We start from the raw sequence: 19,394 nt of genomic DNA, 5'->3' as shown, positions 1-19,394 counted from the left end.
TGGCCCCGCCTCGCGCCAACTCAGCCAGTCTCCGGTCGCTACGTCACGGGCGTGTGTTCATTATTCAGAAGGATCTTTCAAGTGCTTTCTCATTGGACCGCTGCCGGCCCGAGTGGAGGCGCCAGCCAATGGAGACGAGTGTTTTAATGAATTATTGATGACCGAGTCTTTCTGGAGGACTGGGCTAGGAAGAGGGTGTTTCTCTAACTTGCCAGCGCAGACCGGCAAACCGAGGGGCCGGGTGTGGTTGGTTGTCCGCGCCCCACCTCTAGCCAGGTGGCGTAGATTTCCGGGCAAATCTGAGCTGGCAAAGAAACACACACACTCACACAAGCTGGCAAAGAAACACACGCGCGCGCCCGCGCCCCTCTGGAGGCTGCTTAGTTTCCTGGGACGTTTTTTCATCCCAGCCCTACGATGCTGGGGACAAAAGTTTAAAAAGTTAACAGGTGGGTTCTTTCTACCTACTGGCAGCTTATTATTACTCTGACTTTATCTGTGAGGAAACCCTGACTCAAGGACGTAATTAACCAAATTTGAAGTTGGGATAGTAGATTTCAATCTACTTGGGTAAATGTTTCTCCACGCTGCCTCCACAAACTTCTGGATCGAGTGAAGGCTTTTTGCCCTTAGTTTTCTTTATGTGATTTTCTGTAAATTTGAAGGTTAGGTTATCCTTATTATTACAACCTCATTGCCACATATTGACATAAGAAGAGTTACTGTTAGCCTGTAACAGTCTCTTTTTCAGGTGATAAGGATACATCGGTGGAGAAGACTAGTGTCCCTTGGACTGCAAGGAGATCAAACCAGTTAATCCCAAAGGAAATCAGTCCTGAGTATTCATTGGAAGGACTGATGCTGAAGCTCCAATGCTTTGGCCGCCTGATGTGAAGAACTGTCTCATTGGAAAACAGCCTGATGCTGGGAAAGATTGAAGGGAGAAGGGGAGAACAGAGGATGAGATGGTTGGATGGCATCACCGACTCAGTTTGAGCAAAGTCGGGGAGTTGGACAGGGAAGCCTGGCGTGCTGCAGTCCATAGGGTTGCAAAGAGTTGGTAACGACTGAAGGACTGAAGTGAACTGAACTGAACTGAAGGATACATCTAAACTGAGAAAGGGAGAAATAATCAGCCATCACTTGTGGTGTCCTACGTTACAGTTTTAGAATGTCTCCATTGTTTCAGTGCATTTCTCAAGTGTGGTGCTGGTGGTGGTGGGGAAGGGGGTACTTGCATAAGAAAACTTGAGATGGTTGTTAAAATGCAGATGTCTGGTCATCACCCCTGTCCTCCTGAGTTAAAATATTGGAGAAGGATGAAGCTCAACAACTATTCCCAGCTGATGCTGATGTATTCTAATCTGGGGGAAATAGTATCACAACAGACTTCTCACATTTGATATTAATGCAGATTCTGATTCAGTGGATATGGGATGTTACCTAAGACTGTGTTTCTAACAAGCTCCCAGGTGTTGCCCAGTGCTGCTTGTTCATGGATCATAATTTGAGTACCAGGGCTGTGGTGGAAAGAACAGGATTTGGCATCAAAAGACCTAGGTTTGAATTCTGACTGTATAAATTAATGGCTATATGATTTTAGGGGCTTCCCTATGATGGTAAAGAATTTGCCTGCCATGCCGGAGACCCAGGTTCAATCCCTGGATCAGGACCATCCCCTGGAGAAGGAAATGGCAACCCATTTCAGTATTCTTGCCTGGAGAATCCCATGGGCAGAGGAGCCTGGTGAGCTACAGTTCATGAGATTGCAAAGAGTCAGACACGACTGAGTGGCTAACACACTTATGTGATCTTAAATGCAATGAGTTGTCTCTTTGCCTCAGTTTTCTTGTTTGTAAAATGGGAACTTTTTTGGAATTGTGGATAAAATATTTAGAGGGAGCTATATGTGACTAAGAAAGTGATGAGAAATCCAAGAAAAAAAATCTAGTTAGATATCTGCCTCATCAAAATAAAACAAAGCTTGAAATGTAAAAATAAAATAAAACCATAGACCTACTAGAACTACTACTATTTTAGAAGTTACTGAAGATTTGTAAAATTTTGGAAGGGAAAAGCCTTTCTAATCAAAACCAAAGATAGAAATTATGAAAAAAGGTTGATAGCTTTGTCAGCAAAAAACTAAAGGCTTCAATGTGGGTTTTTTTTTTTAATAAATAAAAACCACATATAAACATACTCTTGCCATATAATTCAGAATTTTCTCTCCTTGGTATTCACCCAAATGAGTTGAAAACTTATGTCCATATAAGAACTGCATGTAAATATTTACAGTCGGTTTATTCATAGTTGCCCAAACTTGGAAGCAACTAAGATATCCTTATCTAGGTGAATGGATAAATAAACTGTGGTACAGTTAGACAATCAAATATTATTCAGCTAAAAATAAATGAGCTACCAAGCCAAGAAAAGATGTGAAGGAAGCTTAAATCTATATTACTAAGTGAAAGAAGCCAGTGTAAAAAGGCTGCATACTGTATCATTGAAACATATGACATTCTGGAAAAAGGCAAAACTATGGAGACTATAAAAAAGATCAGTGGTTTCCAGGGGTTAGAGAGGAGGGAAGGATGAGTAGGAAGAGGTTAGAAGGTTTGTAGGGCAGTGGAACTATTCTGTATGATGATGTAATTGTGGATATATATCATTACACATTTGTCCAAACCCATAGAATCTATAACACCAAGAGTGAATCCTAATGTAAACTATGGATTTGGGTGACAGTGATGTGTCGGTATAGGTTAGGTTCATCAATGGTAACATATGTACCATGCTGGTGCAGGATGTTGGTTGTGTGGGATGTTGATAGTGGGAAGGCTGTATTGCAGGGATAAAGGATACATGGGAACTCTCTTTACTTTATACTTAATTTTGCTGTGAATCTAAAACCACTGTAAAAAATTCTATTAAATGTAGTATATAAATAAAAAACCAAACAGGGACTTCCTTGGCGGTCCAGTGGTTAAGACTGCACCTTCCAACGCCTGGAGTGCAGTTCCGTCCCTGGTCAGAGAGCTAAGATCCCACATGCCTTGGGGCAAAAAAAACTCAAACAAACTTAAAAGAGAAGCAATATTGTAACAAAGTCAATAAGATTTTTGAAACAGTCCGCATTAAAAAAAAAATCCATAAGCCAAAGTAAAGGTCAAAAGACAAATAGGGCAAAATATTACAGACATATGTATTTAATTAAGGAATTAAAACTTTAAAAATCTATATGAAATTATTAAGAAAGAAAATACTCAATTAGACCAATGAGCAAAGGACATAAACAACTAGAAAAACTAATATAGTTGACCAGTAAACTTAAATCATGCTGATCTCCATTAACAATCAGATACACAAATTTAAAATGAACAGGTAACATTTAAGAATTACAGACTTTTATTTTTCTAAGATGATGTCTAGTGTTAGCCAGGTGTAGGAAGAGGTACCTTCTCATACATTGCTGGAGATGGGATAAATTGGCTCTTTTCTGGAGTCCATACTTACCAAAAATCTTGAAAATGCATATTCAAGACTTCTGCTTCTCAACATAAAACTTAAGATGAAATGACTGAGAGCTTTCCTTCTGAGATCAGAAACAGGGCAAAGATGTATGCTTTTACCACTGCCATTTAACATGCTGTGCTGTGCCTGTGCTTAATCGCCCTGTCTTGTCTGACTCTGCAACACTATGGACTGCAGCCCTCCAGGCTCCTCTGTGCATGGGGCTTCTCCAGGCAAGAATACTGTAATGGATTCTCATGCCCTCTCCTCCAAGGGATCTTCCCAACCCAGGGATTGAACCCAAGTCTCCTGCATTGCAGGCAGATTCTTTACCAGCTGAGCTACCAGGGAAGCCCATTTAGCATCCTACTAAGATTCTAGTCAGTACAATAAGGCAAGTAAAAGAAAAGCTATCTAGATTGGATAGAAAAAAGTAAAACCATCTTTATTTGCAGAAAATATAACCATCTATGTAGAAAATTCTAAGGAATCTACCAAAAGAGCTGGGGCTTTCCTTGTGACTCAGCTAGTAAAGAATCCGCCAGCAATGCAGGAGACCTGGGTTCAATTCCTGGGTTGGGAAAATCCCCTGGAGAAGGGAAAGGATACCTACTCCAGTATTCTGGCCTGGAGAATTCCACGGACTGTATAGTCCATGGGGTCACAAACAGTTGGACACAACAGAGACTTTCACACACTTACTTCACCAAAAAACCTGGTAGAACTAATGAGTTTAGCAGGATTGCTAGGTATAAGACAAAACCCTCTATTTTTATACACTAGCAATGAATAATTGGACAGTGCAGTAAAAAATCAATATAATTTGCAATGCATTAAATATATCAAATACTTAGGGGTAAATCTGATTAAAATGTATAAGGTCTGTACACTGATAGCTACAGAGCATTTCTAGGAGAAATAAAGAAGGTCTAAATAAATGGAAATATATACTTGTGGGTATGTATATATACTTTCGGATCAGAAGACTCAATATTGTTAAGATGTCAATTTTCTTCAAACTTATAAACCTATTCAGTGCAATCCTAGAATGTTTTTATTTTTGTTAATTGACAAGTTGATTCTAAATTCACATGTAAATGCAAAGAACCTAAACTAGCCAGAACAACTTTGAAAAAGAAACAAAGTTAGAAGACTTACACTACCTAGTTTCAAAACTCATCGTAAAGATACAGAAATCAAGGCAGCATGATATTGGTATAAAGATAGACTAATATATCAAAAGAACAAATAGAGTCTAAAAACAGACCCACACATACTGGTTAATTGACTTTTGACACAGTGCAAATGCAATTCAGTGGTTAAGGAAAGTCTTTTCAACTAATAATGGTAGTTGTACATCCATATGTGAAAAGATGAACTTTGATCTATACCTTCCATTATATGTAAAAGTGATCTCAAAATGATTAAAAATGTAGATGTAAAGAACAAAACAAAGCAGAAAAGCTTTGTGAACTTGCGTAGGGAAAGGTTTCTTAGATGATACTAAAAGCATGCTCCATAAAAGAAAAAAATTGATAAATTAGATGATCAAAATTACAAACTCCTGGGAGGGAGGTGGGAGGGGGGTTCATGTTTGGGAACGCATGTAAGAATTAAAGATTTTAAAATTAAAAAAAAAAATTACAAACTCCTGACCTTTGATAGATACTGTAAACAAAATGAAAAGAAATCAAGACTAGGAGACTATATTTTCAGATATCTGATAAAGGACTTGTATCCAAAACATAAAGGCTTCTTAAAGCTCAATATTAAGAAAACAGGGAGTTCCCTGGCAGTCCAGTGGTTAGGACTTGAGCGTTCACTGCCATGGCCTGGGTTCAATCCCTGGTTGGAGAACTAAGATCTCGCAATCTGTGTGACATGGCCAAAAAAAAAAAGGGAATTAAAAAAAAAACACACACCAAGGTACCCTTATACACCTATTAGAATGTCTGAATCATACCAGTTGTTGGGAAGGATGTGGAGCAACCAGAACTTGCACGCACTGCCAGTGGAATGTAAGCTAGTAACAATCACTTTGGAAACAGTTTGGCAGTTTCTTAAAAAGTGAAGCATGCACCTACCACATGACCCAGCAGGAGAGGAGCAGAGGGAAGGATACAAAGGGCATGAGAAGGCTTGTTGGGGTGAAGGGTTTACTCATTACCTTCACTGTTGTGATGGTTCACAGTTGTACACCTCTGCTGAAACTCATCAAATTGTGTACTTTAATTATGCACAGTCTATGATATGTCAATTGTACCTTTCCTAATTGTTAGAAATGCTCACACTTCTCAGGAATTTTATCCTGAAGGAATAATGAATATAAAGCTTTATCTAAGGAATGTCTAACAGCATATCATTATAACAGTGAAAAGCTGTGACTAGTTGTTCTCCCATGAAAAGACTAGTTAAGCAGATGATGGATTCCTATGTAGTCTCTGAAAATCGTGTTATATGAGAAGAGTATTAAACACCTGAGAAAATGCTCAGAATATATTTTTAAGTGGAAAAAAGCAGATGACAGAAGGGAATCCATGCAACTGCTATGGAACACAGGATGGCAGTTCTTCCAATAAAGATAGAACTACCATAGTATCCAATCCTATTTCTGGGTATATATCCAAAGGAACTGAAGGTAGGGTTTCTAGGAGATATTTGCACATTCACGTTTATAGCAGCTCCACTCACAATAGTCAAGAGGTTAAAGCAACCTAAGTGTCGATTGATAGATGAATGGATAAACATTTAAACAAAATGTGTATATATACATACAATGAAATGTTATTCAGCTTTAAAAAAGGAAAGAAATCTGTCACAAGCCACAATCTGGATGAAACCTGAAAATATGCGACATGATATATGCTCTGACCCCTTTATCCTTTCTGCTGCCTAGAATGTGCGTAGAGGTGCAACAGCCATATTGGAAACTACCATATGGAAGGAAAACTTGAGGAAGGCAGAAGCAACAGCTGAAAGGAGCCTGGGTCCCTGATTAGAAATAGAGATCTTTTAGATCTTTAGATCTTTAAGCCTCCTTAGATCTTTTTGATTATGTAGCAAAAGCTATGCTAACTGATACAGAATTTGAATACATGAATCAAGAACTCAGGACATTACCTTGGCTAGAAATAAAGGTTTGAGAGTTTTCAAAAAAGACGCAGTAGTAGAAATTCTGGGTGTGGATGAGATTGCTTTAAGGAGGGTACAGTGATAAGGGGGCAGAACTGAGGAGAGAGCCTCAAGTAATATCAGCACTTAAAGGAGAGAAGGGAGGGGATGCCAGGGAAGGGGTTTGAAATGGGAACAAGTCCAGGGCAGAAGGTGTCCAGCACATTAGGCCCCTCTCCTCGAGGGCTGGGTTGGCAGCCCCTGATGTGTGCCCCTTGTGTACACAGCTCACATGGAACTTCCTCTGCGTACTGCAAGCCCCTGTTTCCGTGTAGGCCTCCTGCGTAGGACCAGAAGGAAGCTCCTTGAAGTGCAGGGTCAATTGTTCATCCTTTTTATTGTCCCCCAGTGCCTACAGCAGTGACTGGCACGTTGTTGTGAAGGCAATAAATATTTGCAAGCGGAACTGAACTGAACTGCTGTTGGCAAGGAAGTCTCGGGAAGGGAGGGTTTCAGGAAGGAGGGAGTGGTCTGCAGGGCCAAATGTGGAGAACAATCGAGTAAGATAAGGCCTGTAAAGAGCCGGTGCCTTTTGGCTCAGTGTATCTGGCAATTATCTGACGACATTGGTGACCTTGGGGAGAAGTGTTTTCATGGGGACATAGGGGCAGAAAACATCTGTGGGGCAGGACGCCTGGGCTGCATGGCAGTGTGGAGTGATGGCTGCTCTCGGGAAGACTAGGGGAGAGAAGAGTTTTATTTAATTTTTCTATTAAATTGAGTCGCGACTACTGAGACCATGTGACTAGAGCCCGTGCTCCACAACAAGAGAAGCCACCACAGTGAGAAAAGCCGAGCACAGCAATGAAGACCCAGTGCACCCAAAAATAAAATAAAAATTAAAAAAAATTGTTATAGGTGGAGAGCAGGGAGCCTGAGGAGGGAGCCTCCTTGTCCTCCCCAGGACCCTATGCCCTCACCGCTCTCGGAACTGTCCTTATCCCTTGTGTGGTCCTTACTTATCTCCAGCTCCGTGACATCACCAGCATCATTTTAGAAGCTAAGTCACTATTTAACTTCTCACATCTGTTGACAACATAAAAAAATCATAAACTATGTTTTCACATTTTCCCCTGAACCCAAATCTAACTTTCTAGGAAGCAGAAGCTGTTCACAGACTGCGGTGTATCAGGTAGGTGCTCGGCTGATGCCGGCTGCCCTTCTTTCCTCTCCATCAGTGCCTCATGAAAACCATCTGAGCTTCAAACAGCACATGTCAGCAAGGGCTGGTTCTCCGCTGGCCACTGATGCGGCTTCATAACAGCAGAGGGACACCCCACCACGAGAAAGGAGGGACCCCGGAAGGCAGGAAGGCCGGCATGGCTTTCTCATGCCTCTGGCAGCACATGTGTGAAGCCCAGGAAGGGATGAGGGCAGGAGTTATGCATAGATTGCAGCATCATAAATGAAAGCCAGTGAGTTGACTGCATTCACCCACATGGCCAGTTTATTCCAGGTTCAAATAATACAATGATTGTATAAACCTTGCTTTACATACTTTGATGAATCCAAGGCAGGGCTGCCTTCACCTTACAGTAAACACACAGGTATTTTGATAAACACAGGTCTTCTGGCTCACTCTGATAATTTGAAGAGAATCTGTCTTGGCAGACGGAAAGAAAAGATGGCAGAGTAGAGGCAGCTGGCTGCTCTGATGGAGGAGACGGTGGGGTCCTAAGTCAGCATTTTCTGGAGGGGACCAGGTCCAGTTTATCAAGGGCTCAGGGGAGGTGATGGACTCATGCTTTCTGGCTTATGGGAGAGTACAGCTAAATTCACTCCTCACAGACTTCAATATGCATAAGTATCACCTGGAGGCAGGGAAGAAGAGGTGAAAAATCTTAAATGTAGATTCTGAGTCAGTATGGCTGGGGTGTGGCCTGAGACTCTGCATCTTTAATCAGTTCCCCTTGAGTAGCAAGGATATAAATCAGAGGACAATTTTGGTAAACTTTTGGCACCTGTCACCACGCATCTCCTAACATCCAAAGGACTGCTTAGGGAGCACAGTGGCCGTGTCTTCCAGATGTGCTGGGCTTCATGAGGGCCACACGCCTTTCTGGTCACATCTCCCATTGCCCCGGCTTCTCAGTGGCTCAGGTTATGCATTTCTTCAGTTAAGTTCCTGGCCTGATTGGAGACCTGGATACTTTTGAGCTTCTGTGTCCCGGGGCTTTGCCAGTGATTCATCTGGAAACCAACTCCAAGGATGAGAGTTTTCCTCAGGGTTAACCTGGTCCTTTCTGGGTCGATCCTTTCTAGTGCTGTTATCTCAGAGTGTCTCTTCAAGAGCTGGAACGCACTGGCCATAGTGCTTACATGATAAATAAGACGAATGCAGCTCAGAAATAAACGATCCCATCTGGGAACCAGACAGGAGGTGGTAAGAGGAAGGGGACATGCTCAGGGGCAGGCTGGTCAGCGAGTGGCGGCTGCACTCACCTGATGCTTGAGGCACCTGCCCAGACCTCACTGAGCTGTATCCCAGATCCTTGTTCCGTGGACCTGAGCTACAGACATGGACTTTGCGTGGCATAACACCGGAGCTGGTTGCTCAGCAAGGCTGCCCAGTCCAGATCACAGGGTGACTCATCAGTCCTGGGGCTCTGAGTAGCTGCAGAGGGGCTGCTGAAACCCCATCAGTTTTTCGTGTTTGTTGCCAAACAGACCAGAATGTCTCTAGCGCTCCATCTAGATCTTCAAGCGTTACACTTCCTATTAATACGAGGCTTCATAAAAATAAGTCACACAATACAATTGTCTATGAAAATCACAAGAATACAATTGCCTTCACTTAAAAAAATTTTTTTTTTTTTCCCAGAGAACTCAGAATGCTTCTCAAGTCCTCTGGTGCATTCCCCAAGCAGAGTGGTGTAGTGAGGGGAGGGTTTTGAGTTCCTGCTGTGAGCTCGAGATTACTGGGCAACCAGCCTCTTATATAAAGTCAGGTCATGCTATTATTGGGGCTTCCCTGGTGGTGCAGAGGTTAAAGCCCATGCTATTATTATCCATTCTTTAGGCATATGTGGGTGCCTGTGGCTTTTGGAACCCCTTCCCTGCAGGGAAGGTTTTAAAAAATTCCAGTGGATATAAGGCCCCCATACATCCCTTTATTATGTTCCTTTATCTCTGTCTCTCTCAACTCTCCTTTCTAATGTTAATTCTTTTGATAGAAAGCCCAGGCCAGCCAGGCTAGACAGCAGAGCTGGCTGTGTGGCTGGTCAGCCCTGGTGGGTTCTACACCTCTGATGGTAGAAGCAGACACAGGATCGGTGAGGTGCCCTGGGACTTTAGAGGGGACACGGGCTCTTCTGGCGTTTCCTCTCTACCGCCAGTCGCAAGGCCTGAAGGAGCTTGTCCTTGTTATTCAGGATGTTATACTCGGAAAGCTTCACCAGCTTGTCGAAGGCGGCCTCAGTGTATGTCAGCTCCTTGGTGGCATAGGGAGTTTTGGGACCGTAGATGTCAACCTGGCCCTGCTCCAGCTCCTCGGGGCTTCGTTCCACACCTGGAGGAGCAGAAGGACTCACTGTAGCCCGTTATGTGGGAACTTGTAATGGCTTGTTTCTGGCCCTCTCTGCGAGGCCCACCCCAGCACATTCGCAGGAATACAGGCACATGTTGCACACTCACACACGCACATGCACACACATCTCCCAGTCCCCCAGGGCAGGGATAGCTTACGCATCTCAGGATCGCCATGGTACTAGCACATTCCAGGCTGTGAATGACTGAAAGAGTGGAACTGGACATCGCTGGGGCCTGGGGCCTGGGGCCTGGGGCCTGGGGGGTTGTCCTTTCTCGCCAAAGCCAAGGTTGGCTCAGACTGGAGCTAAGCCAAGCTCCATCTGTTAGTGCTCTTGGAAGACCACACACATCTAAGAGCTTGCCGTCCAAGGTCGGGGGCGGGTGGGACCTGAGCTCACCGCAGCTTACCTGGGGCCTTGTAATTTTGGAAAGTGTCGCAGATGAGTGGGAAAAAGGTCACGATGGGGGTGTCGGGCTCCTGGGCGTTCTCCAGCAGGTAGCACTCCTTGAGGTTATCCTCCTCCTTTTGCAGCTCGTATTTGAGGAAGGGGATGTTCTGCACGGCGCAGTACTCGCAGGTTTGCTTCATGGGCTAGAACAGCACAGGAGGACCTCTTGTGAGTATCAGGAGGGGTGAGGGTGGACCAGAAACACAGAGTTCTTAGCTCCAGCTTCCTGATTTCCCCAGCTAACAACTCAGGTCTCCCACTGCTTTGCCTATCTGTGCTATTTTTAGGACAAAGCTGGGTCAGGATGAAGAGCCTGAGGCAGTAGGTTGGGGTGTGTCCAACCACAAGCTCCTGCCCCAGGTAAAATGGACAGAAGCCCTTTGATGATGCTTCACTCAAACACAGACCTGGAGCTGTGGGTGCCCCCGGAGAGGGTGACAGCCATGCCTGACCAGGCTCCTGCAGGACATGCATGGGATTTGAAACGGACAAAGTGCCACAGGGCCAGAGAGAACTCAGAAAGGGCATCTTTATAAGCATGATGTAACAAGAACAGCAGAGTATCCCTTTCATTCTACTCCCTGTTCTGTGCTCACCAGCTGTACGATCTTAAGCAAGCCACTGGCCCTCTCTGTGTGTCACCTCCTTCTCCTATAACATGGGAAGAACAGCAGTTACCATCTACCTCCAAGAGCTGGCACAAGGATCAAGTAAGCTTTGTTTACAAACTTCAGTCATTATCACGGGTGTCATCCTTGTCGTCTGTCTTCATGCCCCTTTCCCTGGCCCCAGGATAGGACTGTATTAAGATAGACCAAAAACCAGTATCTTTCCCTTGAAAACCCAGAAATTTTCAAAAGGAAATAAATTTTTAAAAAGTTTCTGGTCCTAACTCTTTGGTGTAATTACATGGAGGCTCATACTCTGGGGTTGGAGGAATCGTGTGATCATTTTGGAACTAGGACATTACAAACTCCTCGGATGGTACAATACTTTAGAATTGACTGGGCTCTATTAAGGTATTTTTTAAAACTCTTTTTTCTTTTTATAGCTGGAAGAATTTCCAAATATGGGAAATGCTTTAATGTAAGAATAAAATTGGAATTAGCTCGGGATATCTAGTAAACCTGGGTCCCAACACATGAGGAGCCAGTGGGCTGCCCCGAGGTTTGGATGTCTAGCCTGCATCATAACCTCCACCTAACCCCCTGCATAGTGGCTTGAACAACTCTGATGCTAAGTGTAGGAGCCTGTGGGGAGTGGGGTGGGAGCCTTTCTCTGCTGCACTCACCTTTGTCTGGGACCCAGCACAGTAATTAAGGTGGATGATGAGGTCAGCTTTTCTCTCAGGCCTGAGGAGGGGTGCGTAGCTGGAGTTGACAAAGAATGCGGTGTCCAACAGGCACAAGTGTTTCACAGATCCTGTCAGCTGGTTTGGGAAGCTGTCCAGCACCGTGTCTGAAAGTCAGGCTTCCAGTTATCCTCACTCCTCACCTCCTGATCTCAGCCGGTGGTCAAAGGCACCTGGTGCCCTGCCCGGAGCTCCTCTACTTCAGCCTGGCCTCCCACCCTCCCCTCCACTAGGGTGCCTGGTGAGTCCCACTGATCCTGCTGGGTGGCCTAAGGAAGAACAGCCTTATCTATGGGGTTTTAGAAAAAAAAAAAAAAAAAAAAGCTATGGTTTTTCCAATAGTCATGTATGGATGTGAGAGTTGGACCATAAAGAAAGCTGAGCGCCGAAGAATTGATGCTTTTGAACTGTGGTGTTGGAGAAAACTCTTGAGAGGCCCTTGGACTGCAAGGATATCAAACCAGTCAATCCTAAAGGATATCAACCCTGAATATTCATCAGAAAGACTGATGCTGAAGCTGAAGCTCCAATACTTTGGCCACCTGATGCGAAGAACTGACTCATTGGAAAAGACCCTGATGCTGGGAAAGACCGAAGGCAGGAGAAGGGGGTGACAGAGGATGAGATCGTTGGATGGCATCACCAATTAAACGGACATGAGTTTGAGCAGGCTCCGGGAGTTGGTGATGGACAAGAAAGCCTGGCATGCTATAATCCATGGGGTTGCAAAGAGTCGGACATAACTGAGTGAACTGAACTGAACTGAACTGAACTGAAAGGGTTTAGCAAGTCTTTTACAGAATATGCACAGAAAGCCCACAAAGCCTCAGCCACAGAGCTTGTGGGGAGCAGGGGCTTAAGAGGATCCTATAAATGAGTGCAGACTGTGGACCAGGAGCCAGCTGCCCTTCTTGCCCCAGATAGGACAAAAATGGCTGCAGGCTCAAGCAGCCATATGCAGACCATGGCCAAGTAAAATACCAAAGATGGTGGAACATCAACCCTAGAGCCTTGGCAGGGTGGGAGGGGGCCTGGAGTGGAAGCTGCCAGAACACAGTTTAAGATCCAGCTCTGCACTCACCATTAGGAGGATCTTTCATTGGTACATCCCCGCCCAACTCTGGGGACCACACCCACATAAAAGGGGCCCCCAGAACACAGCTGTAGAAAGTCAGAACCCACACACTCCCCACCTGTAAAATGGGGCCAATTTCTACCTGCTGGGGTTCTTATACAGATGCTATATAGAGATATAGCATAGATTCAGTTAATTAAATAGACCACTACTCCACCCACTGTTCAAAGCTTCACCAAATTCAGAATACACCATGGAGAGAGCCTGCCACTTGGCCAGATGAACATGGGCAGAAGTGTTTTCTCACCCTTTCTCCCTGGCAGCCTCTACACCCACTTCTCCTTCCTCCAAACAGAGGCAGCAGGTAGGGATACCTTTCCACATGGAGAACTGGCTGTTCTGGAGGTAGTCAGTGTGCAGCTGCAGCCCCAGCAGGAAATTGTGGAACTTGGAGACAAAGGCCCTGTGGGTGAGGATGTCGCGGAAAGTGTTGGACAGCCAGGATGCTGGCGTCACCACTGTGGTGTCCAGGACGTTGGCATCACATTTGGGGATTTCAGGCAGGAGTGGCTCGTCTTCTGCAGGTGGAGGGGGGCAGGATGGAGGTCACAGGGCTGGGGTCCCCAGGCTGCTCAGGTGAAGCACTGCCTGGGTGCCCCGCACCCAGAGGTCCACTGTAAGTGCAGTGCACACCTCTCTTGCCTAGTTCTCAAGGCTTTCGCATCAGAGCTAGGAGGACCCAGGGGAGAGACATGCAAGAGGAGTAAGGTAGCGGAGAGGGAGCCAGGGTGATTGGCGAGGAGGCGTTCCCAAGAGGACAGAGTCCGGAAGGGCAGCCTTTAGCAGCATTCATACATCCCCACCCTCTTCAGCTTTCCTGGGTGCCGTGCAGCTCTGCCAAGCCTACTGGACGGTGCGTCCCCCTACCCCCCAACCCAGCCAGGCCAGAGCTGGCACAAGTGTGTCCATCTAGAGTCACCTGCCTCTCCAGGCAGGGAAGACTCTCTAGCCCTAGCTGCCTGATGATGAAACATGAGGCAGGTGGTCTGGTCCTCAGTTTGTGACCCACTTCCCCACCCCTATGTCTCCCAACCAAAAGAGGAGGCCAGTAGTTCACCCACCAATATCATGCACTCTATCCCTTGTCCACTGGTGGAAAAACTCCTCCGAGGTGTGGGATAGGTTCCAGGCGTCAAGCAGGTTCAGGGAGAAGATGCTACTCCACAAACCTAGGGGCAGGACCAACCATGAGCAGCCCTGTCCAGGAACCTCCAGGCCCACCCAAACACTGGCCTTGATGACTCTCCAAGTCAGGATGCTCAGGGAGCGGGACAGGCTTTGACTTCCCTCTCCTTGTGGAGCAGCTCGACGTAAGTGACTCAGCTCTTTTCCACTCTCCTCTTGGAACTGGGAGAGGGCAGTTGGGGCTTCTCAGGTGGTCCAGTGGGTAAAGAATCCACCTACCAACTCAGGAGGTATGGACTAGATCCCTGGGTTGGAAAGATCCCCTGGAGGAGGGCATAGCAACCCACTCCAGTATTCTTGCCTGGAGAATCCCCATGGACAGAGGAGCCTGGCGGGCTACAGTCCATGGGGTTGCAAAGAGTCAGCCACGACTGAACAACTGAACTGAACTGATAAGGTTAGTTTTACTCTTAAGCTCAATTTACAGATGAGAAAACTGAAGCTCAGGAAGGTTAGGTAAATTGACCAACTTTGAGCAGCTAATAAATGAGAAGCCAGAGTCCATGCCCCAGTGTCTTACCTACAGACCTCTGAGCCACATACCAGATAGCAAAGGTGTTCAGAGAAAGGAGAGGCTGCTGAGGGCTGTGGGCTTCAGGGTGGACTTCCCTTAAGAAACAGGGCTTAAGTGGGACTTTCCAAGAGGGCTGGATTTGGGGTAGATAGAAGGGAGAGGAAGGCAGACAACCAGCCTAAGTAAGGGTGTAACTGACTGTTGAGGCTGTAGAGAGGGGTCTGTTTTCTGCAGTCTCCCTTTGATGGGTATAGTTAGGGCTCTGAAGGGGATGACTCTCTGAGTGGATGTCACAGTCAGGCCCATGCACTCAATGGGCCAGCCTTCTGGAGGACCTGGGAGCATAGTGAAACTGGGCCAGGCTTCCCCAGAGACTGTCTTCACCCTAAGGTCCCCTCTGGCCTCTTAGATTCCAGGAGCAGAGTCAACCCCTGGAAATAGGCATGTTGCTGCCTGGAGCTGGAGATGGAGGAAAGGGGCAGAAGTTCCAGAAACTTCCATCTCAGCCTGCCACTCCCAGTCTGGTTCTGAACAGACACCAGGGAGACAACGGAGACAATGACATTGGGAGAGTCCCCTTTGGTCCCCAGTGACCCCGGGGACCCTGTTAGGTCCTTCTGGGCCCAAACGGTCACAGGCAGATCAGGGCAGTCTGGGAGGCTAGCCTCAGGTTAGGTCAGGAGCCTCTCTTGGGATGAGGGGATGCTGACAGATGCCAGGAGGGTCACATGCCCAAGGAATAACCCACGCTAGCGCCTGCACCTGGAACAAGATCCTGGGGGGGAACAGAGAGTGTTTCTTTGTCAGTCCTCTAATCAAGGCGTGGCCTGTTCAGCATGGGGTGGGGTTCCCAGGGGCCTCCCCCAGCCAGGGGTCACCTAGCATGTAGCACATCCGCGACTCTGGGATTCTCTTCCTCAGCCGCCCCATGAAGAACTCGGAGCCGAAGAGCTCTGTGGGGATGAAGGCTCCATACTTCTGCATGCCCACCTCGTAGGGGGAGAACTCGAACCACTCTGCACACGAAGAAAGGCGGATGTCAGCCTCCCGCCGAAACGGCCTCGCCCACCGTGCCTCAAGCCTGGGACCGGGAGGCCGCAGTCCTCCTGCAGGACACAAGGGGGCGCCCGTGGCCGGCTTCTGAGGGCCCACGAGACAGTTTGGCAACCTGTACAGGCTTATTTGCTCTTCAAAATGGGATAAACCAGGACCAAAAACGGACCCGGAAGCAGGGCAGGTCTCTAGAGTCCTTCCATCCTGCAGCTTAAGAAATATCTAGGATTCTTTCTCTTGACGACTTTTATTTCCTCTGTCCCATCAAATCTCTGCTCAGGGAAACCCCAGGACTCTGCCACCCATCCCCTACATGCATCTGAGCAGAAGCAGGGAGCAGAGTGGACTTCTTCAGCTGTCAGCGCAGTATTTTGGTGCGGAGGTTGGCAAAGGTGTGGTGGAGAGGTGTGTGCTGGGGGTACTGAGTGCCTTTGCCTGCTGAGAAGGAACCCCTTCATAAAATTGCTAGTCACCAGTGTTACCTCTGAAATCCTGGTTGCTTACATCATCCTTGACATTGATGGTGAGGTAGATGGGCAGGGGGTTCTGGCCCTGGCACAAAGCAGCACGCTGATCTGACAGTTTGCATTCATTTCTCTGTGGGGAAAAATAATGGTTAAGGGGAAGAAGCAGACAAGCTGCCTGGAAGCAGTGCAAAATAGAGAACAGTCTGGACCTCTGGCAGCCCATTTCCTGGCTCCTGAGCCCACCAGGCTTCTGTGGAGGTCTCAGCTGACACCAGCCAAACCTGCTCTGAAAATGCACCCAGAAAATGCTCACTTCTCCTTGGGCTGTTCACCACCCCAGACACACAGACCCGGTGGGACTGGGTCTGCAGTTTAGGGCTGACCCTCAGAGTCCCAGGGTTCTCCTCATGTCTCAGGGACCACAGAATGAGAACGTAGGGGTAGAGGAGGCCGCCACTGCCCCCCGTCATCCTCATCATTTTCCACCTCACTCAAACTAGACCAGCTCCATTAAAAACAAGAAATCTGCTTTGCATGCTGGGATCTCAAATTTGTTTGAGAGGAAAAAAGACTTTTCTTTTTTAAAAACAAAAGGCTTGGAAACTGGGCACCAGATGGCAATCAAGTTCTAAGTCCCCAAAGCACAGTGCAGTCTAATCAGAGTGAGTGTCCTGCAGATCCTGCTAGACCATAGGCCACCCCCCAGGGTGAATCAGCCTGTGTAGACAAGGCCAGGCTCTAACCCCAGACCAAGCAGCTGCCTGGTGGCTGACATCCATGGCTGTCCAAGTGTGTGAAGACCATGGAACCTGTATGGGATGGTAAACACATGTGTGGGTCAAACAACTGTTGTTAAATCATTCAGATCCCATGGACTGCAGCATGCAAGGCTTCCCTGTCCTTCACTATCTCCCAGAGTTTGTTCAAACTCATGTCCATTGAGTCGGTAATGCCATCCAACCATCTCATCCTCTGTCACCCCTTTCTACTCCTGCCTTCAATTTTTCCTAGCATCGGGGTCTTTTCCAATGAGTCAGCTCTTTGCATCAAGTGGCCAAAGTATTGGAACTTCAGCTTCAGCCTCAGTCCTTCCAGTGAATATTCAGGGTTGATTGGAAGGCCTGATGAAAGCCTCCTTTGAAAGACCAGCAGGATGCCTATCACAACTGGGCCCAGAGATGCAGGTACCATGGAGCTGATCATCCTGGAAGAAGAAGACACTGCAGACCCAGGGAGGAGCCCAGCCCACACTCACTATCGAGGGGTCCTGAGGGAAAGAGGCCCCTGCCTTGGCCAGAGTGGAAGAGCAGAGGCCTCCTTCCTGCAGCCCTAGACTTGCTTTCCTGGAAACCTCGGCTCCCTTCCACACCAAACCCTGGACGATGCCCAGACTTCTAATGTCAAAGGCCTTGGCACATTCCTGCTCATCACATGGGACAGTAACCACTGTTAGAAATACTAGCTACCACTTAGTGATGAAATCCCCATTCAAGGAATAACACAGAGCAGAGCCAGAATTCAAACCCTGTCCTGCTGGAAACCAAAAGCCAACACCCTCAGCCTCTGCCTGCCCTTTTCCATCATGGGGACAGAGTAGATGGTGGGTTATCAAAAAGGGCCAGGGATCCACTGAAAGCTGTGAGGGCCGCAGTCTGAATCCCCACTGCCTAGCATAGTTCCTGGCATGCAGGAGGTTCTTAATTTTGTTGAATGAATGAATAAGGGAATGAATGAATGTTGAAGATAAGATTTGGGCCATCCTTGGTTGCTCAAATTTTCTGTGTTTTATGGAAGGGAGGGTCTACTAGAAAATAATTTGCTGTCCCTCTTCCTTCTGGCAAGTTCTTATTTGAATTCAGAACTCTTCAGACACATTCGGGAATGGGGCAGACAGTCCTAGGCCTGGATAGAAATTAGGTGGGAAGCCCTATTTTGGCGTCAAGCAACAGCCAAAGTTGGTTCCTCCCTGGGTCCCATGCCGTCAGAGGTGTCTAGGTGTTAGCTGAGCTCACTGCAATGTCTGGGTCCACAGCATCCCACGGGCATCCCACTGCCCCACCATGGCGGACATGGGTCTCACAGCAACTGGGGCCCAGTCCAAGTAGGTTCTCTTCATGAGCACACATTGCTCAGATCATTGGACAGCAAAGCCAGAAGGAACCTCCCTGAGCTCCTCCTCTGTTTGGTGGCCATGAGAAGGGGCCCAGGCCATGACAGAGGGATCTTGAGTCAGGCCCAGTCTGTGGGGGTCGGGTTGCCAGACTCCTCTGACAGCCAGCTTGGCTGGAGGACTCTCCAAGGGACCACACAGTGGACTAGGATGCTTCCACCCAGCCTTTCTTCCCTGTCTCTTCCACTTGGTGTCAGGCTTGTATCACAGTCTGACAGCTCCCTCCCCATTTTCTCTCACAGGTTCTCAGAGGAAAAGCTGCCTCTCTACAGGGATGCACCGAAGCCACCCCCAGGGGAGGGCCTCAGTCATATTTAAAAGGATGTGGGAAGACAATCCCACCATCTGGCTCCATCAGGCGTTCTGATGCCTCAAGCTTCTTGCAGCCCAAGGATGTACCCACACGCAGGTCTAACTCCCTAACGCTGTGATGTACCTCCCGATGCCCTCATGAAGGCAGAAGGCTGGGCATCAGCCCCGGGCAGGTTGGGCCCCAAGGGCAGCTGAGCACCTACCTCATCCCCCAGACAGGCCTCAATCAGCAGGCCCCAGAAGTCTGTGAAGGTGACCTTGTAGCCTTCCTGCCTGCGCTGCTGGAGCTCCTCCTGGAATTTGAGGAGCTGGTCTGGAAACAGGGCAGGCATCTTGTCCTTGACCACGTGCCTCCGTGCCTCGAGGATGGCGCGCTCCAGGCTTTTGGAGGACCAGTCAGGGTCACGGTACAAGGTGGCCATGGTCCTGGAGAGAGAGGCGTGGCTGATAGAGCTGAGCCAGGACTGGTCTGATGGGCCCTGGACTCTGGCAGGAAAGAAGGTGGGCAGGTCATGGGAAACGCTCTCCTGCCAGGAGAGGAGCCTGAAG

The 19,394-nt window shown here is 47.4% G+C and overlaps 1 protein-coding gene across 2 annotated transcripts in view; it reads right to left on the bottom strand.

The window, feature by feature from the left end:
- PLA2G4E (phospholipase A2 group IVE) overlaps nucleotides 5,364–19,394 on the bottom strand; it is a 44,712-nt gene continuing 30,681 nt past the window's right edge. The window contains exons 13-20 of one of the 2 annotated variants that reach the window (XM_018054403.1): nucleotides 19,049–19,271; nucleotides 16,379–16,493; nucleotides 15,722–15,859; nucleotides 14,206–14,313; nucleotides 13,459–13,662; nucleotides 11,950–12,116; nucleotides 10,618–10,801; nucleotides 5,364–10,189 (exon numbers count right to left, since the gene is read on the bottom strand). In XM_018054403.1, coding sequence (XP_017909892.1) covers nucleotides 9,972–10,189; nucleotides 10,618–10,801; nucleotides 11,950–12,116; nucleotides 13,459–13,662; nucleotides 14,206–14,313; nucleotides 15,722–15,859; nucleotides 16,379–16,493; nucleotides 19,049–19,271 — 1,357 coding nt within the window. In that variant the 3' untranslated portion in view covers nucleotides 5,364–9,971. Of the gene's footprint in view, nucleotides 10,190–10,617; nucleotides 10,802–11,254; nucleotides 11,310–11,949; nucleotides 12,117–13,458; nucleotides 13,663–14,205; nucleotides 14,314–15,721; nucleotides 15,860–16,378; nucleotides 16,494–19,048; nucleotides 19,272–19,394 lie in introns of those variants that run through there. The other variant, XM_018054404.1, reaches the window with a different exon arrangement.

Source organism: Capra hircus, chromosome 10 (assembly GCF_001704415.2).
Source record: "Capra hircus breed San Clemente chromosome 10, ASM170441v1, whole genome shotgun sequence".
Taxonomy (NCBI): Eukaryota; Metazoa; Chordata; class Mammalia; order Artiodactyla; family Bovidae; genus Capra; species Capra hircus.
The sequence above is the reverse complement of the archived record's forward strand: the minus strand, read 5'-3'. Positions and strand labels throughout refer to the sequence as shown.